The sequence below is a fragment of the Mustela nivalis genome (genome assembly GCF_964662115.1).
Source record: "Mustela nivalis genome assembly, chromosome: 6".
In the NCBI taxonomy this organism is placed as follows: Eukaryota; Metazoa; Chordata; class Mammalia; order Carnivora; family Mustelidae; genus Mustela; species Mustela nivalis.
The window spans coordinates 112,897,873-112,915,593 of record NC_139025.1 but is presented as its reverse complement, the minus strand read 5'-3'; the positions used below and the strand labels follow the sequence as shown (position 1 = coordinate 112,915,593).

At 37.3% G+C, this 17,721-nt stretch overlaps 1 protein-coding gene and 1 pseudogene across 4 annotated transcripts in view; one reads left to right on the top strand and one right to left on the bottom strand.

Annotated features, from left to right (window-relative positions):
* Window positions 1-17,721, top strand: part of LRRC49 (leucine rich repeat containing 49) — a 160,380-nt gene that overhangs the window by 20,552 nt on the left and 122,107 nt on the right. For all 3 annotated transcript variants that reach the window (XM_082733857.1, XM_082733856.1, XM_082733858.1), the window contains one exon: window positions 7,337-7,480. In XM_082733857.1, coding sequence (XP_082589983.1) covers window positions 7,337-7,480 — 144 coding nt within the window. The remainder of the gene's footprint in view (window positions 1-7,336; window positions 7,481-17,721) is intronic.
* LOC309867552 (ras-related C3 botulinum toxin substrate 1 pseudogene) lies at window positions 1,733-2,221 on the bottom strand (annotated as a pseudogene). Its single transcript has one exon. The product of its transcript is annotated as a ras-related C3 botulinum toxin substrate 1 pseudogene (transcript).

The following is a 17,721-nucleotide window of genomic DNA, read 5'->3' as shown; positions in this document are numbered from 1 at the left end:
AGAGGGATGTGGAGTAAGAAGTCTGTTTAAAATCTCAGTAGTAGCATATACCCTAAGTTTTTTTTAAAAAAAAAAAAATCTCACTATAGGAGTGCCTGAGTAGTGCAGTGAGTTGGGTATTCAACTCTTGGTTTCAGCTCAGGTTGTGAGATCGAACCCCGAGTGGGGCTCTATATTCAATGCAGTCTGCTTGAGATTCTCTTTTCCCTCTGCCCCTCCCCCACTCCCTAAAATAAAATAAATATTTTAAAAAATTTCACTACCAAATAAAAAAGATTGGTCTAAAGAGTTTTGAGTCCTTATACTCATTTCTGTTATGATGTAAAGTCTAGTGTTAGGGAATGGATGCGGGCTGGTAAGTTACTGGTGTGCTAGATGGCACCATTTCATGGAGGAGGCTGTGCTGCTTTCTTATCAGAAACTAGTTAGGAAGTGTCTGCATTTCCAAACTTGAGACTCTGCAGTCTCTTCTTTCTTTTTTCTTAAGAAATAAAAATAAGAATTTTTTGGTAATGAGCTATACCAAATGTGGCCAGAAAATATCTTTAGGTGTTAGGGTTTTAGGAGATTTGTATATTCTGCTTCATTCTTTTCTGTGATTTTCAGGTTTTCTGATATAAACATGTCTTTTCTTTATTATGTTAAGTTAGCCACCATAGAGTACATCATTAATTTTTGATGTAGTGTTCAGTGATTCATTAGTTGTGGATAACACCCTGTGCTCATCACAACACGTGCCCTTCTTAATACCCATCACCTAGCTACCCTGTCCCTCCACCCTCTCCCCTCTGAAACCTTCAGTTTATTTCCCAGAGTCTATAGTCTCTCATTATTTTTCTCTCTCTCTGATTACCGCCCCCCTTCAGTTTTCCCTCCCTTCCCCAATGGTCCTCCGTGCTATTCCTTATGTTCCACATATGAGTGAAACCATATGATAATTGTCTTTCTCTGCTTGACTTATTTCACTTAGCATAATCACCTCCAGTTCCATCCATATCAGTGCAAATGATGGGTATTATCCTTTCTGATGACTGAGTAATATTCCATTGTATATATGGACCACATCTTTTTTTTTTTTATTGTGTTATGTTAGTCACCGTAAAATACATCATTAGTTTTTGATGCAGTGTTCCAAGGTACCACATCTTTTTTATCCATCCATCTTTTGAAGGGCATCTTGGCTCCTTCCACAGTTTGGCTATTGTAGCCATTGCTGCTATGAACATTGGGGTGCATATGCCCCTTCTCTTCACGGATATCTTTCTATTTTCAAAGATACATCTGTATCTTTGTGGTAAATACCGAGTAGTGCAATTTCTGGGTCATAGGGTAGCTCTATGTTTAACTTTTTGAGGACCCTGCCTACTGTTTTCCCGCAGTCTGTTCTTAATGACAGAGATCTTGAATGACTTAATGCCTAGTGTTTTCAGCACAGCAGTACAACTTAGTTCACAAGCTATTTTGGCAACTCTTAATCCGAGCAAGAATAGGAGCTCTTGAAAAATAAGGCTTTAAGAAAGCTTGCCATTTTAGGGCTAAATTTTACTATAAGGTGAAAGTTTGAATACTTACACTTTAAACAAATAAAACCTAAAAATGACTGATTCATTTGAAATGGTTTTATGGAAAAAGTAATCTGTAACAAAAACTTGGCACCATGTGCAAAGGCTCCCATTTTTGAGCAAAGCATATAGTTTCCAAGGTGGACAGGGCAGGAGAAACGCCCAGACATTTACAGCAACAGGCATTTTCTCTTCCTCTTCTTGACTGGAGGAGGGCAGAGAACCCCTGAAGATCTTCATCCAACATTGTCTTGAGCCCTCACTGTGTGAGAGCCAAGCACTTTAGTGTTTTCCAGCACCCATGTCCTTAGCGATGGTCAAACCTCATGGCTAGGTGATGGGAATCGGCTTCTTCTCCTGCAGTTGCTCAATCACGTCTTTATTGTCCTTGAGATCAAGTTTGACTCCACCAGGATGAAGGGGTGTTGGGACAGTGGTGCCATATTTTAGGGTACCCATGCTTGAACATTTTCAAATGATGCAGGGCTCACGAGAGAAGAGCAAATTAAGACCACATCTGTTTGTGGATAGGATAAGGGACATAATCGATCATTATATTGTCTAGCTGTATCCCATAAGCCCAGATTCACCCGTTTTCCATCCACCATAACATTGGCAGAATAATTGTCAGAGGCAGTGGGGATGTATTCTCCTGGGAATTATTGGTTTAACCAAGTGGTGGGCAACTTTGACCTGCAGCTACGTTTCCCACCACCACACACTTGGTGGCTGCATCTGAGCCACTGGCTGGGCTGCTGTGGCGTCAGGGCACTGAGGCAAGAAGTGGCAGGCTTGGGGCACAGGGGGCCAGGGCTGCTGTCCAAACCACATTGCCCTCTCCGAAGGGAAGGCAGAGTCAGCAGCGGCCACCACCCAAAGCTCTGGAATTGTCATACTTCTTAATTTTTGTCAGTTAAAATGGTATAAATAATGTCTCTTTGTGTTTTGTCTGCCTCTATGTCTGTCTATCTGAATTTTTCTATCTGGTTTGTTATGTTTCCCCTTCTTCTCTCTTAGAGCCTCTTGGCTATTTTTTGGTCCTTTGCTCTTCCATTGAAATATTTGTCTTTGAAATGTATTTATTTAAGACCAGCTACATGAGCTACATACTCATGCAGAAGGTAGTGCTTCTCTTGAGGTGGTAAGTGTACATTCTGGGGTGCTCTGGAGTCCCTACCTGTTGAACCACCTGCAGTCAGTCAAGTGCAAACTTCAGTATGATCTCTCTAGGCTTTCTAACAGCTGTGAGTCCCAATCGTTTTGGTGAAAAGCTAATTAATGAATGAAAACCTTGATACATCTAGATAGACCACATTTGCTAGGTTCTAATCTCACCCAGCCCCATCTGTGTGTGTCTGTATGTGCACAGAATGGGAGGAATGTTGGTAGCCTGGGAATTGCCCACCTCTGCAGGCTGGTTAGTGTCACTCTAGTAGAGAAGTTACCCAGTGAGGTAAGGCTGGAAGGGGAAGAAGAATTAAGAGTTTGTCAGTAAAAGAACATCATATGCAAAAGCACTGAGACTAAAAACAACAGGGTATTTTTTACTGCTTGAGAATTTAGCATATGTTGAAGAACAGTGAGAAATGAGGGGAGAGAAAAGGAAAGGCCAGATTGTGGAGGGCTTTGTATGCCACACCTGAGGAATTGCTATTCTGTCTTGTAGCCCACTATTTTTATTTTTTTTTATTTACGGTTTTTCATTTTTTTTGGTAGCCCACTATTTTTAAAACTATTCATAACTAATTGCAGCATTTTATGGTAAAACTTTTTTCAAGTTTATTTTAAAATGTATATATATAATTAAACATATTTATGTAGCTTTCACATTATAATATACCTTTAAGAATTCATTTATTTATTTTTTATTATATTTTATTTTATTTATTTTTTTAGAGCAAGAGTTGGGGTGAGAGGCAGAGGGAGAAAAAGAGATATTCTTAAGAAGGCTCCACGCAGGGCTCAATCTCAGAACCCTGAGATCATGACCTGAATGGAACTAAACCATCCAGATGCCCCCACCTTTAAGAATTCATGGGCGTTACACAAGATCTCTGAGGGATTCCGGTATATGACTAACATATCACTTGATCCATATGTGATGTGTGGGAATTATTTACCAACCATTATGTTGATAAAAAAATGCTCTATTCCTTGTTAGCTGATCTGTGTTATGTCATATAATTTCAGCTTTGTGTTTGCACTTATTCCATGTGTTGAGATTAAATATTTGTACCACACAAATTATTTCTCAAGGCTCTATAACTACAAGAAGGAAGCTTTACATGAAAATCCACGTCTTGTTTCAAAATATCTAAATCCACTCAGCAGAAATTTAGAATATTTCAAAGCAAAGATAGCATTGGTCACCTCGGGCTTCTAAAAAGTCAGGAGATAAACTATTCAACATCAAACAATGTCCAATTCTTTAAAAAAAAAAAAAAAAAGCATCAGGTAGTGAAAAACCTAAAAAAATTAAGTGAATATTTTTTGTTTTCAGAGTTTACTTTCATCAGAAATAAAAATGATACTTGGTGTACATTGTGAAATAAACATAATTGGTTTATGGATGTGGAAATTGTCTGAGGAATGATAATAGTGTTCAGGAGATAGATTGGTGGATGGAAAGAGTGGGAGGAAAGTTAAACTGGAGCTAGAACAGCTGAGAGACTAATCCAATAATCTTTGTGAAAAGTGATGGTGGCTTGACCTGAAGTAGTAACGATAGGGATTTAATAAGGGGACAGATTGGATAAATATTTAAAAAGTGGAAACATCAATGGGACACCTGGGTAACTCAGTTGGTTAAGTGTCTGCCTTCGGCTCAGGTCATGATCCCAGGGTCTTGGGATCGAGTCCTACATCAGTCTCCCTGCTCATTGTGGAGCTGGCTTCCCCTTTTCCCTCAGCCTGCCTCTCTGCCTACTTGTGCTTTTTCTCCCTCGTCAAATAAATCAATAAAATCTTTAAAAAAAAATGGAAACATCAAGATTTAGCAATTAATTATATCTGAATAGTGAAGAATACAGAGGAATCTGAGAGGTCACCTCTCAAATTCTGAGGTAGATTTGTTTTGGTCTTCCAGAATTCGTTGTCTCGGTGAAAGCTTACTTTAACATGGACACAAATGTGCTTCCGGAAGGATCTGTTCTTTCAAGGCCATCTTTTCCTTCAGGGAGAGCTTGCCCTTTCTGTGACTGCTTGACTGAAAGCAGACATTTGCCCTTTCAGCATTGCTGACTCAGAAGGTTGTCTTTATGCAGACAGAGCAGTCTGGGTTACTCTTACACATAAAGAGGAGCCTGGAGTATCCAGCTTTCCTAGGTGTATTGAGAAGCCATGCAGTCTCCTGGAGACCCTCTCTCTGATCAGTATGGTGTATGATTGGGCTTTCCGACATTCCCATCATTTCTTCTTGCTGTGAAGTTTATTAACTAATCAAAAGCTGTACTCTCACCCCACGTCACCTTTTGCCTGAAATTTTTACCATTCCCCGTGACTTTGTCCCCGACTGCAATGCATAATAGGCTCGGTCAGATACATTGCTGACTATTCTGCCCTATTTGATTGCAAACCAAAAAGCTGAACGATATCCCCAGTCATTTTTTAAAACTTACATCTTGATACCCATATTTTAAAATTAATAATGTTCCTTTTCAGAGTTACCAAACTAAATAAAAGGTAACTCTACAATGCCTACAATGTCGGCATTCTAATTATCAGTCCCACTAGGACCAAAGAATTAGAGAAAGGTAGTTTTCTGCAAGAAATGCCCCAGGTTTAGTACCAGAAGGGGGAAGACTTAATTATGTATGTCGTCTAACAATTATGCCCCTTCATTCTATATATTTTTATCTTTCCTGTTCTCAGGAAAGTTTTATTTTATATATTTAAATATTGCTTTTCCATTCATGTTTGTTACATCTATATTGTTTGTCTTCCATAGCCCCATCTTGCCTCTCATTCTTCCTACCGCCATTTTTCCTTAGTATTTTAGGAGAATTTCTCAAACTTATGATGACATTACTGATTTCTCATGGTGTCTGTTTTGCTTTTTGCTGATTCCATACATTTAAAATTCTGTCACTTATTTAGTTTTGAAATGCTTTTGTCCACATCTCATTGTACGTAGTTCTGTCATCTTCAGATATGGATAACCTTGTTTCTTCTTTGACAGCTTTCACTGATTTCATTTTACATTAGTTAGATCAAAATCTTAGGACAAATTTTAAAGCATAGTCAGATGTTTATAATAAACATAGGTTTATAATAAACATAGGTTTTCCCTTTTGAACCTAGATGGAATCTAGATGGTATTTCTTGAATGTAAGAGAAGGTCCAATAACAACATACAAACTGGATTATAAATCTAAGAAAACATACTTTTAGCTGACATCTGCTTTGGAATGTTGAATAAAAAATTGCAGATTTTTTTCTCATCTGTACTGGGCAGATAGTACAGATGAGAAAGTTAACCTCTAGTGATTGTGGTAACTTTTTTTAATGTTTGGAAGAAAAGTGTTATATACCTGACTCATTGTTAACTTAAGTAGTTGGTTGACGAAGTCCCCTGCAAGGACCCCTACTTATGTGTCCTAGAGAACCACTGCACTGTGCTTGCGCAGTTACACTGGCAGGGCTTAAAATCCTGTTGTGCTCTCATCAGTTCATAGGCATAGCTTTTCCTTACCCCACCTTGTGGTGCAACTCAGAGCTCCTCAGCTGCGGGCCAGAGACTATGTGCACATGCCTATTCCATGACTCAAGTTCTCTTGTTCTGAACAATTAATGTCTATCATATTGAACTCTGGCTACACGTTATCTGTCTCTTCTCTTAAGCACTTTCACTAATAAAGAATATCCACCCTCCATCTCCACTTGGGATTCTAGTTTGTTGTATCTTTTCCATTTAGACTCTTGACGGCTTTCAGGATCCTGCAGTATAAATGGAGAGAACAAGGAGGGTGTGGTAGCATTCCTTTTCCTTGCTTTTTCTCTCAGAGGGCTGTCTTGCTTGGTCAAAATATTGTGAGCTTTGGCCTTGAGCTTGCAGTAAGTTTTTATTTGGCAGTAGTATGTATAGCTCTTGTCACCTTTTTTTTTTTTTTTTTTTTTTTAGATTTTATTTATTTATTTGACAGAGAGAGGGAGAGACAGCAAGAGAGGGAACATAAGCAGGAGGAGTTGGAGAGAGAGAAGCAGGCTCCCTGTGAGGCTCAATCCCATGATCCTGAGATCATGACCTGAGCTTAACGACTGAGCCACCCAGGTGCCTTTAGCTCTTGTCACTTTCATCTGGACCTGGCAATTAGAGATGCCCCAAGGATGGACTTATTGACTATTTGATAAAATTTACTGCAAATATTTACTATGGTGAAATTATAAAATACGTACCTTTATTTAATTTTCACAAGTTAAATGACTTCTTATCTATAACAGAGAAACTTGGAAATGCATTTTTTAAAAGATTTTATTTATTTATTTGAGATAATGAGAGCATGAGAGCAGGGTGAGGGCCAAAGAGAGAAGCAGGCTCCCCACCAACCAGGGAACCTGATGTGGGTCTTGATCCTGAGACTCTGGAATCATGATGTGAGCCAAAGACAGAGGCTTAACCGACTGAGCCACCCAGGTGCCCCTGGAAATACATTTTTAATTGTCTTCATGTAAACCTGTCACTGAATCCAGTGACTATGTATTTTATTTTTAGGGTTTTTATAACATGCATATCTATGACAATGCTTGCTAATTATCTCTTTCTCATTTTTTAACAGATTACCAAAATTGAAAATGTCAGTCATTTGTGTGATTTGAGAGTTTTAAATCTTGCTAGGAACCTTTTAAGTCACGTTGATAATCTCAATGGGCTGGATTCACTAACTGAACTTAACCTGCGACACAATCAAATCACATTTGTGGTGAGTATTAAAACAGAATCGATATGTGATCTCTGCCTTTTCTTCTAAGGAAATGAAATAAATGTTATGGTATTGTTTTATGTAAAGTAAGAATCTACAGTAACTCAGTTCTTTTCTGAATTTAATTGTGCATATAATTATTAAGCCTTATGTTTTGATTTGGGAAATGTTAAGGTGTTTTTCATTTTAGAAGATAAATGTAAAATTAGAAACAGAAGTATTATCAATAAATGCATTAGCTAATATAAATGAGTAGTGAATTCTTTCCTGTTTTATCATGGTAATAGAATTAATAAGAAAGAAGGTTATTGATAACTTTAGGTTGATAAATTGTTGTACCAGGAGGGAAAAGGCTCAGAGAGGAGAAGCCAAGGGCTGTGAAGACATACATAAATATCATTTCCTTTGCAGGGTTGACAGAGGCAGGCTAGTATAGTAGAAAAAGCATTGCATTGGGCATCAGAGACCTTATTCTGGTCACAGCTTCATCTCTCATTAGCTGGGTGACCTTGGGTAAATTGTTAACTCTCTAAGCATCAGTTTACTTTTTTCTAAAGTGAGGGTCTTGGGCTAGATTATTTCTAGGATCCTTTTTAGTTTGTTGAATCTGAAGAAAGACGTTAACATGGTCAGGAGCTGGCATGTGACCAGGAGGAAACAAGTTTCCACTGTGGGGACAAAACTACAGGAAGGCCACTTTGGAACTCTGAAGACAAACTTCATTAGATTTATAGCTTTACTCAAGTTCAGCAATGAAATAAGAGCCTGATGCTCAGGTATCTTGTACTTGTGCACATGCGAGGAGCACTAGAAGTAGCTTAAAAAATTTATTTATTGTCAGAGAGAGAGAGAGATGCAAGCAGGGGGAGTGGCAGGTGGAGGGAGAAGCAGGCTGAGCAAGGAGCCCGATGAGCAAGAAGCCCGATGTAGGACTCAATCCCAGGACCCTGGGATCATGACCCAAGACAAACACAGCCACCTAACAAACTGAGCCATCCAGGCATCCCTAGAAATAGGACTTTTGATTGTATTATGTGATACAGACTGAGAAGACTTCTAATGATAAAAACAAACATTTTTTTTAAACAAGCTTCTTTTCTTTACATGCAATAGAAAAGTACTAGGTTCTCTCTGTATATCATTCAACTAATATCTAACTCTTTTTAAAGGTACAATCTCACTCTTAACTTCTTTGAGACATTGAGTTCCTTAGTAAATAATTAAGTGTAATATAAATGGTATACTTGGAAAGGTTGAGGGACAGATGATGCCTTATCTCTAGGCCTCATTGTACAGATTGGTTTCATTTTGAAGTTTTCCCAGAAAAATCAGAGCTCAGTAATGCTCACATCTTCTAGGAGGTTGGGATAATTTCAGAACCTTTTCTATGAAATGAATTTATTCCAGAGCCCCTAAATTCTGTCAGGCCCTCCCCAGATTGGATTTAAATATTGGAAATAGCTTGTTTATTTTAAAAGACCTCCAGATTGAGTCAATCTTTTACATTGCTGAGTGTCTAGGAGCGGCTCAGGCTGGTGATCTATCCTCAGGACCTTGGGTATGATAAGAACTCAAAAAGCTTTGGTAGAGTGGGGCACAGAAATCTATTGACTTTTGCATATTCCCGTCTGTGTTCTTTCGTTTGGAAAGTACATAATGTGTATCCAGGAAATTGCTTACTGAATTTCCCAGTGAGTATTATGTCTGACCATTACTGTTATAGTTTAGGCAGCAGCCAACATCTATGGAAAAGGAAATTGTATTAACTTCTAAAAGTTACAAAGATTTAGTAAATATGATGCATATGGTGTCATCGTGATGATAGGTACCATGCATATGAATTTATGGGAAATTTGAATATACATGTAAGGTTACATAAGACTGGATCTAACTTTTGTTTTTTTTTCAAAGCATCCTTCCCTCAAACAGCCAAGAGACTTTTAAAACTGAGGGGTGTTTTTTTTTTTTTTTTTTCCTTCTTCAGTGCCTCTTCATTTCTCTAGGGTCAGTTATCACACTTTTTCTTTCATCCTGTTTTTTTCTTTCATGGTTTTCATTTTCCTCAGTGGCTGGTAATCCTTAGATGAACGACTGTGTTAAGTAGTGACTGGATCTCCTGCGCAGCTGAACAGGTCTTTTTAACTCCAAGATCTCTCCCTAAAATGATCACTGGATTTGTGTAAGTTGTCGAATCCCACACATTGGCAGGCTTCCCTTTAGAGTGAGTGGAAGGGAAAAGGGAGGCTCACTCTGTAATTGCCAAAATAAGAGAATGGCTATTTGGGGGATAGAAGGACTTTACTATCTTCTGTGTGGGATGACACTGCCATTCTTTTCTGCCTCCGGTTCGAATGTAGCAGTTATTAGCCATCTCCATGGCTAAAACTCCCACGTGCTCCATCCTTCCTTGTCAGATGCTCTCATGTTGTTGAGAGAACAGATCCTGAAGCTCCAGCTGAGGCTTTCTGCAGCCGGCTGCTCCGTCCACTGCCTGTGTGTGTGCATGACAGGGGTGGGAGTGGGCTGAGGCAGGGGTGGGTTTGCTGCTGCTCCGGGAAGAACAGTGGAGTAGACAGACCTTTCATTACACATCTACTTGCTTAGCCACAGTTAACCACCGTCCACTTCTGCTCTCTACGTGTTCTGAGTGTGAGCACCAAATAAAACGGCATTCTGTAGGAGAGGACTGCAGACACTGCCGGCCAGCATGTCTCTTTCCAGTTCCGAGCTGTGGTTTTGTCTGGGGTTATCACTAGTAAGATCCTGTCTGCTTGCCAGCTTCCTGAAATTCATCCAAACTGTGGGGTCTCTTAAAGATGACTCTCTTGTTTTTAGCATTTCCCTGGGTTTACTCATTTTGTGTGTTTCTTTGCTTTGCCCATCAAATCTTATAGAAGAGATGAAACAAATGCATTACCCACTTCATTTTCTTATCAGAAAACTTGTCTGTTTTTGATGTAGAAAAGTTTTTGTTTGCTTGTTTGCTTATTGTAGTTTAAAGTCACTGATCTTTTTCTGGGAGATTTTACAAATTTCAAACCAAGTGCCTCTTTTTGTTTATATGGTAGCTTTCCCTTTTAAACAATTGTGAAACATTTCAGGCAGTCTGAAAAGAATGGGAAATAGTATTACCAACATGTGTGTATATCTACCAATCAACTTAATAAATAAAAATCCTTCAAATATAGTTAAGGTCTAGTGTATAACCCTCCCCCATCACATTCCCTCCCTCCTTTGCAGAGGTAAGCACAATTCTGAGTATAGTGCTTATTCTAATGCATGTTGGTTTCCTTTTCCATATATGTATGTACCCCTCCCTAAACAATATCAAGTAATTGTTTTTTTTTGTATGCTTTTGAACATTCTTTTAAATGTTCATCATACTGTACATGTTTTCCGTAAGTCGCTTTTATTAACATGCTTTGAGATTTGTCTGTTTTGTTATCTGTAGCTCTGGCTCACTAATTTTCATTGTTATATAGCATTCCATTGTATGATTGTAATTAACCATTCTACTTATGCACAGTGGTGTTTCCAATTTTTAATTTTTTAAAAAAAGATTTTATTTATTTATTTGACAGAGAAAGATTACAAGTAGGCAGAGAGGCAGGCAGAGAGAGAGGAGAAAGCAGGCTCCCCGCAGAGCAGAGAGTCTGACGCGGGGCTCAATCCCAGGATCCTGGGATCATGACCTGAGCTGAAGGCAGAGGCTTAACCCATGAGCCACCCAGGCGCCCCTCCAATTTTTAATTATTAAAAAATATCACAAATAACATTTGTGTACATGTCTTTTGGTGAATAGGCATAATAGTTTCTCTGGGACAGTGGCTTTCAGACCATAGTCTATGGTAATAAATAAAATTTACATTAAAGTCCAGTTATTAAATACTCAGCTATTAAATATTTATATGGGTACGTTATAAATGATAGAAGCAGACATTTCATGAAGCTGTATCTGCCCTTGATCTTCTATCAAAGATGTTGGTCTCAACCTACTGAATTGATTTTTTTTAAAAAAGATTTTGTTTTTTTATTTGACAGAGAGAGAGAGAGAGAGCACAAACAAGTAGGCAGAGTGGCAGGCAGAGGGAGAGGGAGAAGCAGGCTCTCCACTGAACAGGGAACCCGATGTGGATCTCAATCCCAGGACCCTGGGATCATGACTTGAGCCAAAGGCAGCAGCTTATCCGACTGAGCCACCCAAGCGCCCCCGAATTGATTTCTTGACCAATGAAAAGTTGATTGCAACCTGTATTTGGCAAACAGTGCTCAATGGAAGAGCTTGGGAGAGGCATTGCTGAATCCAGGATTATGCTCATTTTGTTTTATTAGATATCATCAAGTTTTGTCCAAAACTTGATACAAAAATTTGGTACAACCAAATTACATTTCTATCAGCTTTACCTGGGAGTTCCTTTAACTTCACATTTTTGCTGATACCTGATACTGTCAGACCTTTTATTTTTTGCCAGTCTTTTAACTATGAAATTATATGGCATTGAGATTTTAATATGAATTTCCAGTGAGGCTGAATGCCTTTCATCTTTTTTCTTTCGTGATAAGAGATTGTCTCTCATTTAGAGTGCCTGAATAGTCTTATCCTTTGCCCATTATAATTGCAGGCTTTTTTTTTCTTTTTCCTCTTGATCAGTGGTATTTCTTTTGTTTCTTCTATATTTTGAGGAAGAGAAGTAAAAATCATCAATAGTTTTCTTTATTGTTTATGGTGTTTTTGTTTGAAACTCCTTCTTTTAAAAGTTGAGGGCATGAAGATATTTTTCTGTTACCTGACAAAAGTTTTGAAGTTGCTCTTCCCATGTTTTATCTATTTGGAAATGATTTTTTCTTGTGGTGTATGTAAAATTGAAATCCAGATTTGTTTTCTTTTTTTCTCATATGGATTGCTAATTGTCCCAGCACCATTTATTGAAGAATGGATTATTTCTGTCCTTCCATCTCCCCTTGGCAGTATCTCCCTCTAGCAAATTAAATACCAACATATGCATGGGTCTGTGCCTGGCCTCTCTGGTCTGTTTTATTGATCTCTATCTATGTTCCAATATAACACTACCTTAATAACTGTAATCTCTGTTATGTTCTAAGAATTAGTAGCATGAGGACCCCAATCTTCCTTCCTCTTCCCTAGCCTTCCTTTCTTCCTTAAAAAAAAAAAAAGATTTTTTTTTAGAAATAGCATGTCAAGTTTCATGAATAATCCTACTGGTCTGTTTGATTGGAATATCTTTGAGTTTGAAGACAATTGACATTTTTTATATTGAACTTTTAATATAATATGCACATGGTGCATTACTATGAAGGCATAATATGAATATAACATATCTCTCAATTCATATAAGTCATATTTTATTCTTTTTTTTTTGCTATTGTAAATTATTTGGATCAGAAATAGATTTCCTGGGGCTCCTGGGTGGCTCAGTTGTTGAGCGTCTGCCTTTAGCTCCGGTCATGATCCCAGGGTTCTGGGATTGAGTCCTGTGTCAGGCTCCCTGCTCAGTGGGAAGCCTGCTTCTCCCTCACCCACTCTCCCTGCTTGTGTTCCCTCTCTTGCTGTTTCTCTCTCTCTCTCTTTCTGTTAAATAAATAAAGAAATAAAACCTTTAAAAAAGAAGTAGATTTCTTACTGTTGTTGCCAGTATATGGAACCACAGTTGATTTTGTTTCATTGATCTCATATTTAGCAGCCATGCTCTGACACTTAATAATTCTAATAATATATCTGTAGGTTATCTTAGATTTTCTATTTAAAAAATCTTAATTTTTTGTGAATAATTGTAGTTTCCCTTAATCATTACATTTTATTTCTTCTTGTTTGACTAGCCAGACTGAACTTCCAGTTTGACCATACCTCTAGTACAAAGCTGAATAAAGAAGCAAAAGCAGGCATCCTTTCCTTATTCCTGATTTTAAAGGAAACGTATCACTAGCTATGTTTGCTAAATGCCATTTATCAATCTGAAGAACTTATCCTCTGTTTTTAGTTTGCTTAAGTTTATATTATGAATGGTTTTTGCATTTTATTAGATGATTCTTATACAGCTCTTAGACTGGTCATAATGGATTTTTTTCTTCTTTAATATATTAATTTTGGAAATTATAAGATTTTGTAACAGTAAGTCATTCTAGCATTTTTTATTATTGTGTATTTTGTGGGCTATATTCCATATATATACCTGGGTTTCATTTATTAATATTTTCACTATATTTAGTGAAATTTGTCTATAATTTATTTTGCTTTTTCTTTTCTGGTATCAAGGTCACATTAGCCTCATAAAATGAACTGAGGGGTGCTTCCTATTTTAATATTCTGTGATTCCCTATTTTGGTTTCCTATTTGGTATAAATCTCACTTTATATGAAATTAAAGATGATCATCTTCTTGTATACTTGGAGGAATGTATCTGTAAAATAGTTTGAGTAGTTTTAAACTATTAAACTATTGGCTCGGTAATAATAGTATCAGTTTTGATATGTTATAGTTTCCTTCCTCCCTTTTTTTTAGCTGCTCTCTCTTTCATCATGCCCCTGTTGTCATTTCTCATGATGCTTATTTATAATTTGTTTCTTAATTAGTATTGCCTGAGGTTTGTTAATTTTACTAGTAATTTCAAAGAACTGACTTTGGTTTTGTTGAACTTCTCTAATAGCTTTTAAGAAATACTGTTCTAGGGGTGCCTGTCTGGCTCAGTCGTTAATCGTCTGCCTTCAGCTCAGGTCATGATCCCAGGGTTTGGGGATTGAGTCCTGGGATTGAGCCTGCTTCTCCCTCTCCCACTCCCCCTGCTTGTGTCCCTGCTCTTGCTGTCTCTCCGTCAAATAAGTAATAAAAATTAAAAAAAAAAAAAAAAAGAAATATTGTTCTTGATTTTTGTTCCCAACTCTCTTATTTTCTCTATTTGCTTTTTCTTCCTAAAGTTTTGTGTTTGGATACTTGATACATTTGTTGTCAGTCCTTTCTAGTTTCTAATATAAGCACTTGCTTAAGACTATAAATTTACCCTTGAGAACCACTTCAGCTTCGTCCCACAAGTTTTGAAATTCAGTATTTTTTTTTAATTTAATTTTATTTTTTCAGTGTTCCAAGATTCATTGTTAATGCACCACACACAGTGTGAAATTTAGTATTTTTATTCTAAATATTTTCTAAGTTGCATTTTGATTTCTTCTTTGATCTATGTGCTATTTAGAAGCATATTTGAACATTTTTGATATGTATAGATTGATTATTCTTTTTTTGTCATTCTTTTCTAATTTAGTTGCCTTGTAGCTGGTGAGTGTGGGTTATACGTAATCTGTTCTGTGAAGTTTGTTGAGGTTTGCTGTATTGCCTAGTATGCAGTCAACATTTACAGTCCATACACACTATCAATATATTTCCCTAGTATGTGCTCAGTGTTTGAAGCTGTTTCTAGGTGCACACAAGGTTAAAACTGCTGTATCTTCCTGGTCAATTGTTCCTTTTATCATTGTGTATTAACTGTCTTTATTACCTTCATAGACTAAGTATTTATGAGCGTGGACTGTTTGCCAGACACTGTTCTAACTATGTAGCATAGGTAAAGAAGTTAATCATACATTTTCTGCCTTAACATTCATTTAGTCTAATGTTAAATACCAACTTTCTTTAGGTTATTTTTTTCCTGGTATATCTTTTTTATTCTTTAATCTTTTTTAATTTTCAATTTTTAAATTTTCAACTAACCTCTCTTTTGATTATTCTCTCTGTCCTCTTCTATCTACAAGTCTCTTTTTTTCTGAACCGTTTAAGGGTAAGATGCAGGCAAGATGCCCCTTCATCTCCACATACTTCAATGTGTATTTTCTAAAAACAAGAATCCTCTTATATAACCACATTATAGTAATCAAAATCAGGAAATAAACATCGATAGGTTACTATTATCTAATCTGTAGATCCCATTCAGATTTTCTTAATTATCTCACTAACAAGGATGCCTGGGTGGCTCAGTTAGTTAAGCATCTGCCTTTGGCTCAGGTCATGATCCCAGAATCCTGGGATCGAACCCTGCTTTGTGCTCCATGCTTGGCGGGGAGCCTGCTTCTTCCTTTGCCTACTGCTCCCCCTGCTTGTGTGCTCTCTCTTTCTCTCTCTCTCTCTGACAAGTAATTAACATCTTAAAAAATTATGTCGCTAGCGTCCTTTTTAGCAAAAGAAAATCCAAGATCACACATTGTATTCCTGTAGTTATGTCTCCCTAGTCGTCTTTGATCTGCAAGAGTCCTTCCATCATTCTTTGTATGTAATGACATTGATGTTTTTAAAGAATAGTGTTTATTATTTTGTAGAATGTCCCTGGGTTTGGGCTTGCCTAATGATGTGTCCTCATGATTACATTCAGATTATGTACGTTTGACAAAAGCAGCAGCAGAAGTGATGCTGAGCTCTTCTCAATGACTCATATTGAGTTTTCTTTTACTTTAAACCTTTGTCTTATAAGAGTTTACAACTTCTTTTTTAACTTACAAGTGAGAATCTTTCTTCTGACTAGAACCTTTAGTCTATTGTACTAATTCTGATTACTGCTAAATTTACCACTTTGCTATTCTTTCGTGCTATTTGTCCTGCATTTCCTGTGTGTGCATGTGCATCTTACTGTAGGTTGATGGGCTTTTCTCTGTTCTTTCTTATTCACTTTAATGGTTACTCTTAATGTTTTAAAATACACACTTGACTTAAATTATAGAGTTGATACACATCCCTACCCTCTTCTTATATAAGAACCCTAGAATCATTTAATCCGGTAACCCTGTGCCGTTTTACATGTTTTTGTTTCCTAGGCTTTTCTTTTTATCTTTTTACTCCCAAAATTAGATATTTTAATTGCTGGTGTTTCCAGTCAGTGCTTATTTGGATTCACCCACATGCTTGTTTGAGTTTACCACTCTTTTGAAAATATATGATTTAGAAAAATTTCCTTTAAAATGACTCTGGTGGTAAGCTCTCTCAGTTTATGTTTGTCTAATAATGTGTTTATTTTGCCCTTATTCATGATGGATGGTCTGACCTGATTGACAGTTATTTTTCTTACAGGTGTTTGAAGCTCATATTTTATTGTCTTTGAACTCTATTATCATCGTTAAACTGTCTACTATCTTTGTTGTATAGGGCCTTCTTTTTCTTTCTCTGGTAGCTTTTAAGATTATAAAATTTCTTTTTGAACTTCAGATTCACTAATATGTGTAGGGTGTAGAAGTACCATATTTCAGGGGCACCTGGGTGGCTCAGTGGGTTAAAGCCGCTGCCTTCGGCTCAGGTCATGGTCTCAGGGTCCTGGGATCGAGTCCCACATCGGGCTCTTTGCTCAGCAGGGAGCATGCTTCCCTCTCTCTCTCTCTCTCTCTCTCTGCCTGCCTCTCCATCTACTTGTGATCTAAAAAGAAAAAAAAAAAAAAAACAAAGAAGTACCATATTTCACCAACTTGGGATGCACATTTTTCCATATTTTACCAATTTTGAAATCTGGATATGTTTTACAATGTATGGCATCTTAAAATCACTATTGAACAGGTTATAGCAATTTCATTGCTACATATATGTGAATGTGGTTAAAACTGTTTATACTATACTCATTTTAGTTATTGTTACCACATGTTTTGAGTTTAATCACGGTTCGAAATGTATTTAAAAAGATTACACCAATGGGACACCTACTTGATTCAGTCAGTTAAATGTCTGATTTTATCTCAGGTCTTGATCTCAGGGTCTTGGGATCAGGCCTCCTCAGGCTCTGTGCTCAGCGGGGAATCTGCTTCTCCTCCCATCCCCCCACCCTTCCCCTGCCTATGCTTTCTATCTCAAATAAAATAAAATCTTAAAAAAAAAAAAAACGGTTATACCAAGATTTGGCATGGGAGTGAAACATTTCTGTATTCAAAAAGGCATGAACAACAAAGATATAAATTTAATATTAGTGGAACTTTTCTTTGGAGGAATGACAGCAATTCCACATTTTCTTGCTAATTAACAATCAAGTACTTTAAAAGGAGGAAAACTATGTTTGGCGAAGATTTTGTTACTGAGATAGATTCAGAGAGTTTGTTTATCACATGCCAAGCAATGCACCTGAAGACAGGAGAAATTGAGCAAACTCCTTGGAAGAGATGGAAGCATTTCAAAGCAACAAGAAGCTGTGGTATAATTCACACTGGTGTCTTAAACCATTTGGGTTGCTCTCTATCACAAAATACCACAGACTGGGTAGCTT